Below are 17,565 nucleotides of genomic sequence, written 5' to 3'. Positions count from 1 at the left end.
GCGCTGTTCCTGTCCAGGTACGCCTATATTATGTAATTGATCCCGAGCACCATATGTAATCCAGCCCCGGTCCTGGAGAGCTACTGGGTCTGCTGGTTTTCGTTTCAATTGAGTTCTCCGTTACTTAATTGCACCAATTATTGGCTTAATTAGTCAAGATTAACAGGTGTTTCAGATCTTTAGCCACAGATGTAAAGACACCTATATAACCTGTGGATAGGGGCTCTCCAAGACCAGGACTGGAGACCCCTGATCTAGACCATTCCATTGAGGAAGAAAGTCCACTAAGTACACTCAACTTCATATTAAATAACACATGTCCGAGTGCATGGGTGCTAAATAAAATATCTGTTCATTTAAATCCAATGTGGAACGGACTGTGAAATGAGGAAGACTTGGATCACTACCTGTTGGCTGTTCTGAAAATGCAGGCTTTGGGGTAAACCTAATGAAAGTGGTGAGTGAACGACTCTGCCACTAACCAGTGCTGACTGCCTGAGGAAACTTTTGTTTAGCTCTGTTACTGGTGCTCTCCCTTCCATTTAAACACCATCATGCTGAGTCAATTGGAATACCATGTTAATGACTGCATTCACATTTACTGACACTTGTATGCTAATACATAGTGTGGGACTTCAATAAACCAGGACACTGTAAGCTCCAGCAATCGAATCTTCATAAGATTAAGAATGGTATTTGAATGAAATAGCCTGGATGCCTGAATTATTTATTGAAAGTTCGTCTGTTGAAAACGTCTGATGAGCAGAGAGGAAAGGAAACGTCATGTGACGGGGGGCCCTGGTAGATTGAAAGGAAGAAGTTCATTGATCTTTCATCTGCAAGGCTGGGATGTGCAAGGCTCCAGATTCATCATGTTTGCAGTGACCTTGCTGCTATTCACACTACTCTTCTGACAGCTCTATTTTGCCATCTGTTTGTTATTATTTGCAGCATTTACCAGCTTTGTCAGGATGAAAACAAATGTGTAGGTTGGAGAGAAACGAACCCAGGGCATCTCTGCAGGGCTCTGCTACCTTGATACAACAGTTCAAGGTCAAATGCACGTGTGGTGTACTGGAAGCAGGTGCAGAGTGTATATGGATAAAGTTAGTCCAGTGTTTGAGTTAACTAGTTCATCTTCTTTATTCTCCAACCTTCCATAGTCTGGTCGATGGGCCTGTGGAAATCTTGAACGACAGTGCAAAAGAAAACCTAACACATTTACATGTAGCACTGCAGTATTTACTGTAGGACCCTATTAGCCTTCGCTGGTGAGTTCTTTAATGACATTTTGGAACCTCATTTAATTAATAAAGCTTTGTGCATAGTCCCATTGATGACACATTTCTGTCTCAACGTTGTTCAGTTTTGCTGGGGTTTAAAACACATGAAAAATAATCTTGTAACCACAGCAATGAAAGACCCGATTTTCTGTGACAATATAAGCGTGTTAATTGTGCACAGGTTGAGGGAATCCAAGCCTACATAAATGTCTGTTTTTGCTGTATTAAGGGCTAGTTTTACCCAGTAGTCTGTATCCAGATATATGATATCATTTTGAAAACACCTCTGTGTGTGCAAGCTTTGAAAGAAGATGATGAATCACAAAGATAGTTTCCCCCACAGGACCAAAAAAACAAGCATGTTCCCCTGAATCACGCTGACGGGTTTATAGTGAGGTTAAAAAAGCAGTTCTGTGAAGTGGTGCCAAAGGGATGAAACAACAACCTTCTCCTCTCGCCTTAAGGAAATAGCAAATCACTACAAATAGGGTGTTCTAGCTGGTCAAAGCGATAAGGTTAACTCTGATTCTGAGCTGTGACTAAGGAGTGGCAGTGGTGCTCATGTGTGGCCAATCTGATCCTCTGAACAGAGTCACCTCACAGAGCAAAAAAAAAATAACAATGCAGGTAATGGAGCAAACATTGACTTGTATTACTAGCACTGAAAACGTCAAGCAGTGTGTTTCCACAAAGAATTCTGTTTATTTATTTATGTTTCCATTACAATATCTGGTTACTAATATACTTGGTGTTCAGTGAGTAATGGCAAAGAGACAAAGAACAAAGTAGAATGGGAATGAGGGCTGCAGAAACGTTAATAAAGTTTACTGCTAACCTGGTCTGCCTGCTCTCAGCTGTAGGATTTCAAGAGTGCTTACTCCTTCCCAATGAATGTGGATGTGCTATGGACCCAGTTTTCAAACCTTTGTAACTCACATTGACTAAATCAAATAATAAATCCCTGAAAAAGCTAAATCAAATTTTTGACTGACGGTTAATTCACTGTAAGTTACCTTGTGCCTGTGAATTAGAGCGATTAACTGCAGTGTGTGGTCTGCACTGGACTTCTATCCACCCCAAACCCCCCTCCAATTTCTCTCTAATTTGCGGTTTGGATATTGTATTACATGTTTCAATCCTAAAGGCTGCCAAAATCAATTAACATTAATTATGCATTGCTGCTAAGCTCATTGTCAGCTGTCTCGCCACTTGTATACGTTTCATGCAGTTTCCCACTAGCTCACTGCCACTGGCAACCAGTGTGCTCTTTTTATGATTTATTGCACTTTGTCACTTTACTGTAGTTATTTTCATTTAAGCATGTAGCAGTGTGTGCATAGCAAGTGTGTGCATAGATATAGAGGCACCTTGCTTCACAAGATTTTTAATCTTTCTAACTTGGGCAGCGTGACTGGCTTCTATAAAGCAAGGCCGAGGAGGCTTGATGTACTTTACATACAGTAGTAATTACATTGCAGCTACCCTACTGCTAGAAGTATGTTTTCGAGTAATTTCGAACAGCATAAAAATGTTCATTTTGTAATTCCTCAGTTTTAAATAGTAACTCCAGTTTCATCAAAACAATTGACATGGATGTCTTTAAAAGGACAGGCAACAGGATGTAGTTTAATCGCTAATAGGAAATAAAGTGCACGTCACATTACCTCCCTTGCAGCTTGATTAGCAATCTCTTTCAAAGATGATTGAAAGGTCACACCAAGGAGAAGGAGAATGTTTGTTTTGTATTGTTTTTTCCATCAGTGGTCAGAGGTGAATATCAGCTGATCAATCATTGTTGTCCTCAACAAAGCACACTTTAATGAGCTTAATTGATCTTAATCTACAACCTTTATTTCAAGAAAAGGCAGTAAGATATCGTTGTGGGAAAGCAATAACGGTATTTATTTGGCGCCTTTCCCAAAGCTAACAGTTAAAACCCTGCAGGAGCTAGCTCTCCATAGTGAGAGGAAACAGCAGTCGCCTTGCTGCCAATGGCTAGTTATCTTCTGTTTAGGGCACATGCTATATATGTTGTGCAGAGTCCCTTACACATTGCTTTCCTGTTATTTTAAAAGAGGACTTCATAACTTAGAGTAAGCAGTTTCAAATGAAATGTTCTTACATGTAATTTTGTGTTCAGGTGCTTTGATGTCTCTGCAGTTCTAGCTGCATGCCAGAGACATTTAATGTAGGCTAGATGAGACAAAGTGTTTTTAAATTAGCGAGTGCCAGCACCATCTAATGCACAGCAGGATGTTGTCTGCAAAACTAAAGGAACCGTGTTTGCAAAGTAGCATATTGCAAAATGGCACCGGGTCTTACTTCTATAAAGAGACATTGGCTGAGCTAGCCTCGGTTACATACTGTACATCTTCGCCAGGAAACTTGCACCTAAGCAAAGGGGACAGAAAAACAGCAACAAAAGATATTATATATATATTTATATATATATATTATATATCTATATATATATATATATATATATACATATACATGTTCTGTGGAGCATAATCGTATTCATTTCGGTAAAAGGAAGGTTCCCACGGCTCCAGTTCTACTTTGACATGAATAACTTCCAGTTCAAACCGGGTGCAGTCAGCAGTTCTTCAAGACCTGTCATATACCGGGGTATAAATCTTCCTAATAGAGCAATTTAACAGGAATATTTGTTCAGCTGAGTAATAACTCCCATGCCGGTCATTTATAGGAAATATGATTTGCCATGCTTAGTCCTTTTGAATGAGTAGCCTTCCTAAACACTGTTAACGCTTTGTATGCAGTGTTCAAGGGCTACCAGCGTGTTTCCCTTGGCTGTCACACAGCATTTTTGGAAAGCACTACAAGCAGGACTCTACTGCAGTAATCAGCACAACAAAGACCTAGCTGGTTTTTTTTTTTGTTTTTTTAAATCAAAACCTGATGATATTTATAAATATAATTTAAAATTAATGATTTAACAACAAGAGCTGTTTTGGTCACATACAATACATTATCCATATTGTTTGGTGTATTTATGCTAAACAAAATGTTACACATTGTAAAAAAAAAAAAAAAAAAGATTCTGATAATTTCTTATTACAGATTATTATTCAAGCAACATCATTGTCTTCTACATGAATTGAAAAGCTCCCTCTAGCTTGAATTCAGCAAGGCATGAGCACCCTCATGGGATTAAACTGCGCCACTGCAAATGAAGTGTCACCATGAAGATAAAGCAAGGACGAAGGCATTATAGTTTATTAATTGTACTAATTTAAAATCATTTCTTCTCTACAACACAGGATACATTTATACATATATATGGTAAAACGGTGCTTATAATTCACATCGCGTCACAAATGCTGAATATGATTTAGTGACATGACTATTGCAACATCTTTATATATTCAGTAAATGTACTACTGTGTAAGAAATTATACCCACAAAACGCACTAGTACTGTAGAGTAACATAACAATCCTTTTACTAGATACCAATCTAATCATGTCAGAAAGTGAATGCATTATTTAAATGGTTAAAAGATTATAGCAAGGGTTATGGAAACAGGAACAGGGAACTAACATTAAGGCCAGGGCTCATTAGCATGCTTCTAATGAAGAAGCAGAGGTGCCGTCTGGATTCAGCAAGTCTATTCATTATTGCTTCCTTTCATCTTTACATGTTCAGCTATACAGGGTTTCACTGATTTTTTAAATTATTTTTTTTAGTTGAAAGATGTTTCAAAAGCACCTCAGTGCATTCAGTGAGATATGCAAGGTGAATAAACACTACAGTTCATAGAGTCCGGTAACCACTGCACATGCAGTGAGTGACCCTGTGCGGATGTCGGAGATGAACGGTTGCCTTTAGAAATTTTCCTTGTAGAATTTGAAGCCGGCTTGCTCGCAGTGAGCTTTAATCATCTTTGCAAGAACAGGAGAGCCACAGAAAAACACGTGAACCTTCCCCTTCCTTTCCTCAGCAACTTTCTGAAAAACCTGGCGTGGAAAAAAAGAGCACAGATTTAAAATAAGAAACTCTTCAGCTGTTATTACAGACGCCTGCCTCCTCCCTCACTTTGTGGATTTAATACTGTACATACTTCTATACCTATTGTACCTCCTCCAGTGCCAAACTGCCACATTTCACACATGTGCTGATCTTGGAGATATGGTCACTGGAATTGTGGAATAAGTGACTGTAAACAGAAACAGCAGTAAACCAGAACGAGGCAGCTGTTCCCAAAACGTTATTGATCCAGAGGAAATATCCTGCAAACCAATGCCGTTTTTTGATTGATACTGTAGACTACTGAATCAGGGACCCCTTGCCAGATAAACCCCACCCCCCCCCGGGTTTGATGAACTCTGCTAGTCCCCTACCTTGCTCCAGTCTGGACGTCCCGGCTGGGTTCTGGTCCTCAGTCCTGTGATGGAGTCTCGATTCTCTTTCTTTGCCAATAGGTCCAGAGCCATCTGTAAGCCAATGGCTTTCATGTCATTCTTACAGAGAGCTGACGTCATGTACATGTGCATCTCCAAGAAACGACCTGCCGTGTTAACAAGAGGCACAAAGAGCAAGTCAAGCAATGCAGACACAGTCAAAGATGCTGAAGGGCTCCACTGCATCCTCTTTAAATATTATCATTTAAATCCTCAACGATGCTGTCAATTCAATCTTTACTATCAGCTAAGCCCATTAGCGGGGTCAATATCTGCAATATTCCTGCCAGTGTTTTTGGCCGACCTGGGTGACTTATTGATCCTGTTTTTGACATCATTAAATACGGTTAAGAATACAATAGAAAAGAGTCACAATAAAGCAGGTTTGTGATGCTGGTGGTATTTAGATATGCCATTGTTTATATAATTAAGATGCATCCAACATGTTGTACAGAATGTCAGGCTATTACCAGGTGGATTTCGAAACTCAAGCCAGATTCTCCAACCCAGCTGAACTGCTCTGTTCCCAATATCTCTTAGGAGACTGTCACTAACCTTCAGGTTCCTCGTCAGCTTGGTCCATTTCCAATTTGGTCAGCAAACTCACAAACCACTCAAATGATTTCTGATCCCGGTTAATCCAGATGAAGTCAACCTAGAAACGGTCATAGAAGCCAGTATAATTTGGAGCAAACGGAAGGCAGTGGTGATAGGAGACTTCTTTCCAGTTTTAACAATGATCTTAATTAATAGCTGAGAGTAGCTGAGATGTGTATTTCAGCTCATAATAACCAAAACCCTGATCAAACTGCTATACAATGGAAATCCTATTACCATCCCTGAGTAGGTATGCATTACATATTGGCTAGTTTTCCATAAACCCTTGACCCCCTTGTTAGCAGTGAATTATATTTTTTTAAGCTACAGAATTTAAAGAATTAAGTCTTCTCTGATCAGCTCGAGTTTGATATTTGTGAAACTGCATTACACAGAAATCTTTCCTGCATTAAAGATTTTTTTTATTCCATCAAAACACACTCAAGCAATATACATCCTTCCCCATCCCACTCCCCGAACTGAAGACACTGTAATACAACCACATCCACAAGAGGGCAGTCTTTACATTGTGTGTTATTATTGCGTCACATGTAATTCACCTGCATTTCACATTTATTGATTGTTTTTCGGTTGGTGGGAACCTTCTCTACATTCACATACAAGTTTATTGACAGATTTACGCCTGCTTACCTTTCTGAGCTTCATTTCATTGTCCTTGAGATTCTCACACCAGGAATAGTTACAGTTTGGGCAGTTCAGTTTTCTCATTCGATACCTGAGTAAGACACAGAATAGTGAACAGGGAGATTTCTCTGTTTCTCTAATCTTACCATGCTGCATCTGAAAAACAAACTTTGAAACCAAACTCGAAAACTCACAACAAAGGGGCAAAAGTGATTTACAAAAGTGGTCTTCAATTAGCATCTTCTCTGCACCCAATACACCAGCTGAGTTTGAATATTTGGGGCTCTGCGTATGCATGCAGTAAACGAATGAATGGAAAACTTGGTGTTTTTTTACCTGTACATGATGCTTTGCAGGATAGAAGCAAAGGGGGTAATGCCTATCCCAGCTCCAATAAGCACAGCATGCTCAGAGGTGAAGATGCGTCTGGTGGGTGTCCCATACGGGCCGTCGACGTAACACTGGACAGCAAACAAAAACCATTCAGTAACGATAATAATAATTACAATACCCGCAATGCATGAGGAGTCAATCATCTTACCTTTATATTGCAGAATCTGTGATTCTCATTTAATTTGGTGGAGAGCTAAGATGAAAAAAAAATTCAAATCAATGCTGTCAAACAACTTCTATAAGATTCAGTCATTTTATAGCAATGATTCTGTTACACGCAAGAACAAGGGGAACACAGAGAAAGCATAAAAAGTGAGAACATCTCTTAATCTTACAAAACAGGAACAAAATCACTAAATTGTTCATTACTAGTTTTGAAACTTTTTTTTTTGCAAAAACATAGTATGTTCCAGTGAGCCCAACATGTGCTTAATTTACACCTCTCATCTGAGCACCCTCCCCCTGCTCTGAACTCCTCACCTCTCACCTGAGCACCCTCCCCCTGCTCTGCACTTCTCACCTCTCACCTGAGCACCCTCCCCCTGCTCTGCACTCCTCACCTCTCACCTGCGCACCCTCCCCCTGCTCTGCACTCCTCACCTCTCACCTGAGCACCCTCTCCCTGCTCTGTACACCTCACCTCTCTCACCTCTCTCACCTGAGCACCCTCCCCCTGCTTTGCACTCCCCACCTCTCACCTGAGCACCCTCCCTCTGCTCACCTCTCTCACCTGAGCATCCTCCCCCTGCTCTGCATACCTCACCTCTCTCAGCTCTCTCACCTGAGCACCCTCCCCCTGCTCTGCATACCTCATCTCTCTCACCTCTCTCACCTGAGCACCCTCCCCCTGCTCTGTCTGAATGATGCCCTCCACAGCCTCGCTCTGAGGAAGCCTGCCGTGCTTGTAGGAGGTCAGCTCAATCGTGTCGTCCTTATTGGTCGCCACTGACCCATTGAAGCCAGTCGAATTGAAAAGGTGTTCCTGTTGTGGAGTGAACAAATAAATACATGAAAACACAAACCTGGCACTGGATATTTCAAGGGGATCTGTAAAATCTTTATTAAACAGTAGTAGCTTTCAGTCTGTTGTCATTTGAGTGTGAACGAGGGTATGGGTTTGAAAAAGGCAGCACTAACCTGAGTGCATTTTTGATGTTGCCTGTTTCTCAGATTGGTGGTTAATCTCTTGGGCTTGTTGCTCATTGGCTCAGGCTGTCTGAAGTACTCGTATAGACTGTTGGTCCATTGGCCCATTGATCGAATATGAAGCCATAAAGAATCTTCAAATAAATGAACAACGTATTTATTAAAGTGAGCTGCACCATAAGGTATGTATTTTTCTGCACACTGTAAAGGAGTATTTTTACTGTACCGTGTTGCTCTGGAGCACTGCTGATGGTAAAAGGATGCCATTCATATTTGGCTATAACTGGAATGTTTATATAAACATAGTCACCAGGTTTGTAGTTAAAAAACACCGGTCTCCTAATTACCAGATGAGTCACCTAAAAAATAAGAGGGGAAAGAATCAGCCTTCTTTTCTGAACTGCTTTATAAATCCAATGTCCAGGCATACGAGGAACCCCTGTTAAAAATGATCATTTTCGAAATGCATCTCTTATTAGAACTAGCAATCCATTTGCAAATCTTCTGCTTTTTATACTTTAATTGGGGGAAATGCAAATACTTCAAACAACATTAATACTGATGAGAAACATTGTATATGGTAAAGGACATCCGATCTGCAGGCTTCTATGTACATTTATCTGGATACATGAGAAATATGAGCCTGGTGTTCTATTGCTGTTCTCTCCCTTCAGGTGAGGATATTTGTAAGTTTAATCAGAAGTATAAAACAGCAGGTACAGTGCAGATTGTTTGGCATACCTTTGATGGCAGCAGGTTGACTTCCACGATGTAAAGGCCACCCATGCGTGACACAGCTATACCCACAATCTTCTCCAGCAGAAACACGAACCCTGGGACACAAAACCACTTCCAGAAGTTCGGCCCGTGGATAACAAGCAGCGCCCACACCCAAATATAGCAGAGATGGGTCCAGTAGAAAATCTAATGCAAAGTATATATAAAGCATGAATATAGAAGAACATCACTAGCATCCCAATCCTGTACATTCAGACTGAGCTCCACAGTGAGCCGATGGAGTGATAGAGCAGTTCAGGTTAACTCATGCACCGGATAAACAAACTATTTCCTAGCCTGGCCTGCAGGCACAGTGACAAGGGAAGGCATCAGTGCCACCCTTCTAAAGTTTACTCTACATTTGCACGGTAATGTCGCAGTATGTCTGTGCTCTCTCATGCTTACACTATGCATTTACCACTTGTTTAGCCATGCTTTGTTTTTGTTTATTTTACCACGCTTTCCATAGATCCCACTGATGTATCGTGCCTGCCTCTGCCTTGCCATGATTTCACATGCTTTCATGCTTTATATATTACTACGCTTTGCAATGCTTTGGCAATTTTTATAATGTATTTGCTTGATTAGCTAAGCTTATGTATTCACCTCAAAGTGTCCACTCCTGCGGACAAATGTGCTGGAACAGATTAGCATCATACAGATGAGAAACTGCAGGATGAATCCAGTGATGGAGGCAGTGCCATACACCCAGCCTATCCCAGGCCTTGTTGTAAACAGATACTCCCACAGGTGAAAGCTGCTCACACTCTGAGTCAAGAGCACTTAATAGGAAAGGGGAACATTGCTTAAAAAAAAACAAACAACAACAAAAGCAACTTTCTTTCCAAAAGCTAAATAAAAACAGACTTGTACACAACTCATTAAAATTACATTAAATATGAGTCAACTATTTCCTATTGAATACATTTGAAGAAAGCAATATGAATTTGTTGTTTACTGTAAACTTTTTGGCTGGATGTAGAATCACTACAGTAACCACTACAATAATAATGGAACTCTCTTATTCAAATAATGCACTCAACCTCTGACCTCTGGTCTCAGGCTTTATTGACTCGGCCGTTACATTGTAATCTTGTAACGCACCACAGCAATGCCATTAACCCTTAATTGTATTTTTTTCGGATTCTTGTTGAACTTGTTTCTTTTTGTAGCGGAATGAAGAAAAAAAATACCACAGAAGTATATTACAGAGATTGAAGTTTCCTTACCAAAATTAATGATATGAGCTCCTGTGTGCACAACCGTCAGCCCAAACATAGCATAGCCCACCAGCTGGTGCAGAATCACATACTGATCCAAGGGAAAAACTCTCACAACCCACGTAGCTCTCAACCAAGTCAAGCATCTCCGCAGCATGAGGATCTGTGCAAATAGCAGGGTAATGCAATCATCACAAGCCGTGCCATACATGGGCAGCAATCAGGGAATCACTCTAAAGCAGGGCAGTGCAGAAATCAAAAGGGAATGAACTGGCCATTATCATTGTGCCAAAGGAAGTAAATAATGCCACTATATTTATATATATATATATATATATATATATATATATATATATATATATATATATATATATATATATATATATATATATATATATTTTTTTGAAATTGTTCTTATCCATTTATAGTACTGACTATGTGCTCTTATTGGAATGCACTCTTATAAGCAGACATTTTACATGTTTACTGCTCTGTCGAATTCACTCGTACATGTAATTATCTGCTGTATTCTAACTGCTGTTATTTGAATTTGATCTTACTGTCTACTGATTTTACTCTACTTTAAAACCTCTCTTATCTGTAGTGTGATATTATCTCCTAATGTGATATTGTGTAAGGTGATATTTTGCAATGTGATACTTTGTATTGTGATATTTTGTAACAACTGTAGGTCGACCTGGATAAGGGCATCTGCTAAGAAATAATAATAATAATAATAATAATAATAATAATAATAATAATAATAATAATAATAATAATAATAATAATAAATGAATGTACTGTTTGTTTGTTTAAATACAATGCCTGATATGTGTTAATTATTGTACACTTTAGTTGAATTTTAGTTTTAGCAGTACATGAAAGAATGGTGCACCCAGCCATGACTCTGCACAATAAATTCAAAGACAGTAATGTAATGTGGAAAACAACCCTCCCAGCTATATTCCTAATGGTATATTTGTGGTGATTATAGTGTGTAAAGGTTAAGACACATGTTACACACATGTACAAACACTGGGGTTTACTGATCAAAACAGTGGTTGTTAGACTATATTAATCCTGCTGGTGTCTTCTGCAGGGGTGATATACAGTACTGACTCTATTAACGTTAATGTTCATGTGACAGGGTCGCACCACGACCCAGGCTGTTACCGGCAGGAAAGAGACCCAGAAACAGAAGCTGCAGTTCAAGCGCTAAAGCACACATTTATTAACACAAAACAGGAACAAACAAACTGGAGAAAATCAAGATTCAAACAAAACCACACTGTATCCAAACACTGCTGTCAGACTGGGCATTCCCAATTCACTGGACAGTTACAAAGAGTTTAACCCAGAAGTTACACTCACCCAACTCCCTCTTCCAGAAGAAGGATTTCTCCTCCCTTAAATACACGTGGCTACTCCTTAATTAGCACTGAGTTGGCCACACCTGCGAATGGCCATACCTGTGATTGCTGGCAACCGTATACCCCCCCCCCCCCCCCCACACACACACACACACACACTATGTACAGCAGCAGGGCTTCTGCACTGCCACAATTAACAATACAAAACATAATGAGATGGGGTCTTTCAAAAATCAGGTTTATACATTTCCGGCCGGCAGTATTAAGATCTGGCACAGTTTAGATCATTAAAACAGAGCCCATTGTCTTGGTAAGGAACAGGCTGATCACTCACGACTATAAAAGTGCAGTTGAAGTTCAGGCACTGTCCGCAGCCCTTTGCCACCATGACCCAAAACCCGGAGGTGGTGTGTCTGAGTGCTGCGAAGGTGAACAGCAAGATGTTCAAGCAGATGTAGCAGCACATGAACAGCAGCTTGCGGAAGTTGTTCTGCCAGTACGCCTGGGTCAGGTATCGGGGCGTGTGTCTTCTCTTCTTGTGGATGTCAGGAGGCTTCAACCAGTTAGCAGCACTGTGGAAAGAACCATTCAAACGATCAAGGGAAAGGACAAGAACAGCTCATGTAGATCAAACTCATTTAAGACCCCACCCACCGCTATCAAAAGGGGATATTACACAGCAACGACACAGCTGCTACATGTGCATTATTTGATTAAGAATATATTTAAAAAAAAAAGGAAATGTAGGTTTGAACTTATTGTAAGATATATCCTGAAGGATAGCCAGGTTTAAACACTCCATCAGCCTTACCTTATTGTCAGGTTTTCCATGACCTCAGGAAAATTCTCCAGTTCTTCTTTCAGCTCTTCAAAAGTAATGGAGCCACTGTTATCTTTGTCAGCAGACTCAAAGAGCGCGAGTGTCAGATCGTCAAGTTTCTCCTCAGGCAGAGAGATGGCACTCTCCCTCAGGCATGACTTCAGAACAGTGCGCAGCTCATCCGGGTCGATCGAGCCACTGCCTGAAGTAACATTAACAACACTACAATGAAAGTGAACAGCTGCATTCTTTCAATAAACCGTATTTATTTCAGTTCAATTCACACAGCACTGATGATCTGTTAACTCAATCAAAATACAGAATGCTTCACATTTGCTCTCTTTGTTTCATTCCAAAGATGCATTTTAACAGCTGCAAAATGAATTGGGCCCATACACAACCCTAGGGAAAAAAAAGCAACTCATTACAATAATCACTCACTGGCCACCAGAGGTCACTAGAAATAATGCAAGTGAACCATTAACATACGTTATTTGACATTGCACTTAAAATTCGTCTTTTGTTTTAATGGCATACAAAAGAAATGGAAAGACAACTCTGCAACAAAAGACCCTGCTCTAGCAATCTGCAGTAATTAAAGGCATATTCCCCTGGACACTTTCAAACACTAAAAGGCAGTGACCGAGGGCCTACTGCAGTTAGTATATACAGAATAAACTTGTCTTTTTCTTGTCATGTTCAGGGTGCTGCAATACCCACACTGAACCCCTATGTAGTAACAAACAGCTTGGAATGTTCATTTTAAGGATAATTTAAGCCTGTATTATCCCAGATAACAGTGCAGAATGCATTTGGTACAGTATCTCTTTGAAATGAGCTCTTTATCATGCCCTAAAACTTGAAGACCCTTACCGTCTACATCGTAGACCTGGAAGAGAAATCTCAGTTTGTCTGTTTCATTTCCATGGATAAGAAGGTTCAGGGCCTTTAGTAATTCGTCCAGACTTATCGACCCACTCCCATCTGAATCGAACAATGCAAAAAACCTTTCTGCAAAGAAGGACTGAGGAAAGACAACACAATGTAAACACAACACCAAGAAAAGACATCCTGTCAAAAGGTTCGTCAGAGAACTTTACTAAGATTCTTTAAGTAGTGCATATTATAGGTATGGGTGACTATTACACTTTACTCCTCCTGTTCATGCACTGAAAGAATTAAAAAATGTGTGAGCATTACTGATCCAGAGATGTAAAAAAAAAAACGAAACAATGTTTAAGCTGATACCTTTTAATGGGCCAATATAAACGTTGCAAATATCCATGCTTTAAAGATCATATAGGTCCTGTCTACAGGTAAAAGTGACTATACTAATGAGATCCTCCCAGTATCATTATCAGAGGTACCATGCCACCCCCATGAGTAAGTCCTCTGACCCTTAACAATTTTGCTGGTTAAACTGCAAAAGAGTAAGGGTAAGGTTTTTTTGCCTATCCAGCTGAATGCAACAGCTAACTAAACAACTGTGTAAAAGGTTTTGTTTTCGTTGATCACGAGCAGCTGTTTGCAGTTCATTAACAGAACAGTCCCCTCTTTGTTATTGTGAATAGTCAGCAGTGTATTGCTATTCACACACACACTGAATGACAAACACTGAAGCTGATGCCAAGTTGATTCTAGGCATTTTGTTTTATTTTTTTCTGCAAAGAGATTATTATTGAACGAGACGAATGGAGATTAAGTAAGTTACAACTTGCCTCTTTTACTTTAAGTGCTGTTTTGAATTCCTCCAGGTCGATTTCTTTATCCTCTCCAGCAATGCTTTCAAACTGCTTAGTGATCCACTCCAGCCACCTGGCATCTTCATCCACACTCATTGTGTTAGAGGTATTGACACAGAATCACCGGCACAGTTAGCTTCAGTTGTCCAGAATCAGAAAGTTTGTAGAGAGCAAGGTCCCAACTTCACACACAGACAGACAGACACACACCTCAGCGTGTAAGATGTTGTTGTAAGGGACTGTTTTAACTGATATGTAAAGCTCTTTGAGATACTGTGGTAAGAAATATCCACTGCTAAATTGTTATTTTTAATCTAGATTTACTTGAAAGCAGTGGTGAATCCAGACCTACATTCAAACCTGCCATTTGTATTTGTCCATCATCACATGTTAGCACTGACAACCTTCACAATAGGCCTGCTGCATCCAATACAAAAACCGTCTCATCACGCTGAGATTGCTATATATACATATTTTAATTTGCAACCATCAGAAACACATGTGGGATCTTTTATTATCACACAGCTATTCTAAACATCCTCCTAAGAAGAAATTGTCTTTAGATGCCTTGAACTGTGATTACATCGGTCTGATGTTGCCATGGGGATGTCAGGACCAGAAACCAGAAACTATGATGTAAAATAATTTAATGTCACTAATTAACTCAGTTAATTAAATACTTAAATACATGTCCTCCACTTGTCAACTAAATACAATGTATTTGTGGGTTTGTGTGTAACTCTGTCAGGCTAAATAAGCAGTGGTTATATTTTGCAACTAGCTTTAATACAATTGGAGAAAAGAACATCCTGTTCATTTTTTTTTTGTTAGCTTCTCATTTCGAATCATTAACGTAATTTTTTTTTCCTTTAAAAAATTTAATTAATGAATTACAGACTAAGGTAAATACTTAAAAAAATGTGCCCTGTTGCGTCTTCTAAAAGTGGGAATAAGACATTGGTAAAGAATATCCCTAATGTTTCCTATTGAATTACTTTCATATTTCCAGAAATAATATTGTACAAGTTATTAATCAACAATCACAAAGCAATGTGATTATATCTGCACATGTGTAAAACTGAAACCCACCAGTCTTTTCTCAAACAGCATTTTATTACCAGAATGTAATTTGTAAACTCAACTTTCTCATGCAAACCACGTTTAAAGATATGTACTCTATTGGCCATTCGTCATCAGTGTCATGACTGGCCTCAGTTTCTGTTTAATAGAGTAAGTAAATCATGAACTTACCTGAGGCTTTGGTGCCGGGCGTATTCCTTTTTTTGTTCCTACAAGATCTCTCTTTTTCTAGCTGAAACTGGCTTTGCTTGCTGAGGTTCTGCCTTCCTGGCCTCACAAACACATAGATGAATTATCAATGTTCCCACCTGTCTTGTTAAAAAGGGATTACAATGATCACCTTTTATTTCATTTTTTCCTTTTCAATATAAAAATGACTGTGTCACTGCAATATCTTATATATATATATATATATATATATATATATATATATATATATATATATATATATGGGAATTACCTATTATCCTGTAACTGTAAACTTTAATTGCAAACTGTATGATTATTAACTTACACTGTAGGAAATGATGCACAGAAATTGCAAAAAGTCAGACAGTGATAATACTTGCATTGCATTGCTGGCTTATATATATATCTACATTTTAGTATTTAGTCTGGATGTACAGAACATTTCATTTACTTTAATCTAAACTTGTCTCCATAGAAAAGAAAAAAAAACACATAACAGATCTAAAAAAAAAAATGAAATGAACTTACCTGTCATTCTTTACCTTCTTATATTTCTTAATTTGCAAACCATTGCTTTGTAATTATTGGTAATTATTGTTTTATAAATGCTATTATTTTATTATTATTTTAGTGCCTTGTTGTTTTATGAAAGAACATTCTGCTTCAATTAGCAACAGAATAATGAGCTTAGTAAGGCATCACTAAGACTGTAGCCATCACAGAACATGTGTTGATGACACGCTGCAACCAATAGCACAGTTAAAGTGCTATTTTGCAAAGACCTTCAGTTGGGTTTCTAAAGCAAGCGTTTTTGTAATAAAAAATAAAAAAATCTTTGGGGAGTGTGAGAGGGAGTATTTGATTGGCTTCCTTACCTGCGATATGCTAATCATTGTCATTTCTTACCTGACCAATAACCCTTCAAATTATATTTGTTATGGCTGCTTCTCTCTTGTAATTTATTCAGAAATTTTTATTTTCAAGTTTTTGGTCAATGGGATAAAGCAGGTACCTGCATCGGTGGTTCAGTTTTCAAAAAAGGTTGCTGATTTCCATTGAGGAGTACCATAACGATGCAATGGAACCGCTGGGAGTGGGCAACGCCAGTTTGCACAGGGTATGCCAGGTGTGCGGTTCTTTAACTGAAAGACATTACATGACATAGGAAACCACATACATTACACAAATGTAAACTTGCTGGAAAATACATTTGAAATCCTCACTGAGATAGGTGAGCGCTGCTCTTCCAATGCAAACACTTTTATTTTACATTCAATGGAGATCCTAGATCATGAGCATTTCACAGAATATGTACTGATAAAAAAAAAAAGGAGTCAGTGATGAGTGTTATTTCAAGACGAGAATGGTTCAAATTGACCATCTTAACAAAAACTCAAAGGTCTTGAAAAAGTTATGCTGTCCATAAATCAACCATGTTATGTTGCAGCACTTGTGGTGTACACTTGGTAGCATGTAGAAACACATCTTTGAATGTTATCCAGAAAGAAATTAGCAAACCAGTATTCTGATACAAGAATAAACTGTTCTCATTTAACCAATTAAATGGTCAAATATCCAAGACTAGACTCACAACCTTGGTTAAGTATAGATTCCCCAAGCAGCACAATAATAAAAAAGGAAGACAACTCATTTTCATAAAACCTTTGCTTTGGGCAGAATTGTGTTCGGTCCATCAAAAACCAACACAGAACTTCTGCTCGAGCGATTTCAGTTACTGCATTGCGAGCGTTCGGTACAACAAGCACGTGACAGGAGTTAAATCAAACGGGTTTTAGTGCGTGCATGTACAGAAAGAAGCCCGCCAAAATGACTGCATTGTAAGTATGTTATATATATATATATATATATATATATATATATAT

At 39.0% G+C, this 17,565-nt stretch overlaps 1 protein-coding gene across 1 annotated transcript; it reads right to left on the bottom strand.

The window, feature by feature from the left end:
* Positions 1 to 4,699: 4,699 nt before the first annotated feature.
* Positions 4,700 to 14,531, bottom strand: LOC121299303 (NADPH oxidase 5-like). The gene is made up of 15 exons (XM_041226982.1): positions 14,390 to 14,531; positions 13,545 to 13,695; positions 12,663 to 12,873; positions 12,186 to 12,423; positions 10,491 to 10,644; positions 9,868 to 10,043; positions 9,226 to 9,408; positions 8,711 to 8,843; positions 8,476 to 8,618; positions 7,487 to 7,531; positions 7,282 to 7,406; positions 6,952 to 7,036; positions 6,259 to 6,358; positions 5,644 to 5,810; positions 4,700 to 5,259 (listed from the first exon to the last, which is right to left on the bottom strand). Exons 1-15 carry the CDS (start codon positions 14,507 to 14,509, stop codon positions 5,128 to 5,130), a joined length of 2,163 nt encoding a protein of 720 aa, XP_041082916.1. The 5' UTR covers positions 14,510 to 14,531; the 3' UTR covers positions 4,700 to 5,127.
* Between the last annotated feature and the right edge of the window lie 3,034 nt (positions 14,532 to 17,565).

Source organism: Polyodon spathula, chromosome 24, assembly GCF_017654505.1.
Source record: "Polyodon spathula isolate WHYD16114869_AA chromosome 24, ASM1765450v1, whole genome shotgun sequence".
NCBI classification, from domain to species: domain Eukaryota; kingdom Metazoa; phylum Chordata; class Actinopteri; order Acipenseriformes; family Polyodontidae; genus Polyodon; species Polyodon spathula.
This window is presented reverse-complemented; position numbering and strand designations above follow the sequence as displayed.

What these genes read in the sequence shown, in the direction of transcription:
- LOC121299303 (XM_041226982.1), bottom strand. Translation starts at nt 14,509, where the DNA reads ATGAGTGTGGATGAAGATGCCAGGTGGCTGGAGTGGATCACTAAGCAG. An exon ending in AGCTCATATCATTAATTTTG is followed by an intron (nt 10,044 to 10,490) that starts GTAAGGAAACTT and finishes TTTCCTATTAAG; the next exon opens with TGCTCTTGACTCAGAGTGTG. An exon ending in ACAGATTCTGCAATATAAAG is followed by an intron (nt 7,407 to 7,486) that starts GTAAGATGATTG and finishes TTTGCTGTCCAG; the next exon opens with TGTTACGTCGACGGCCCGTA.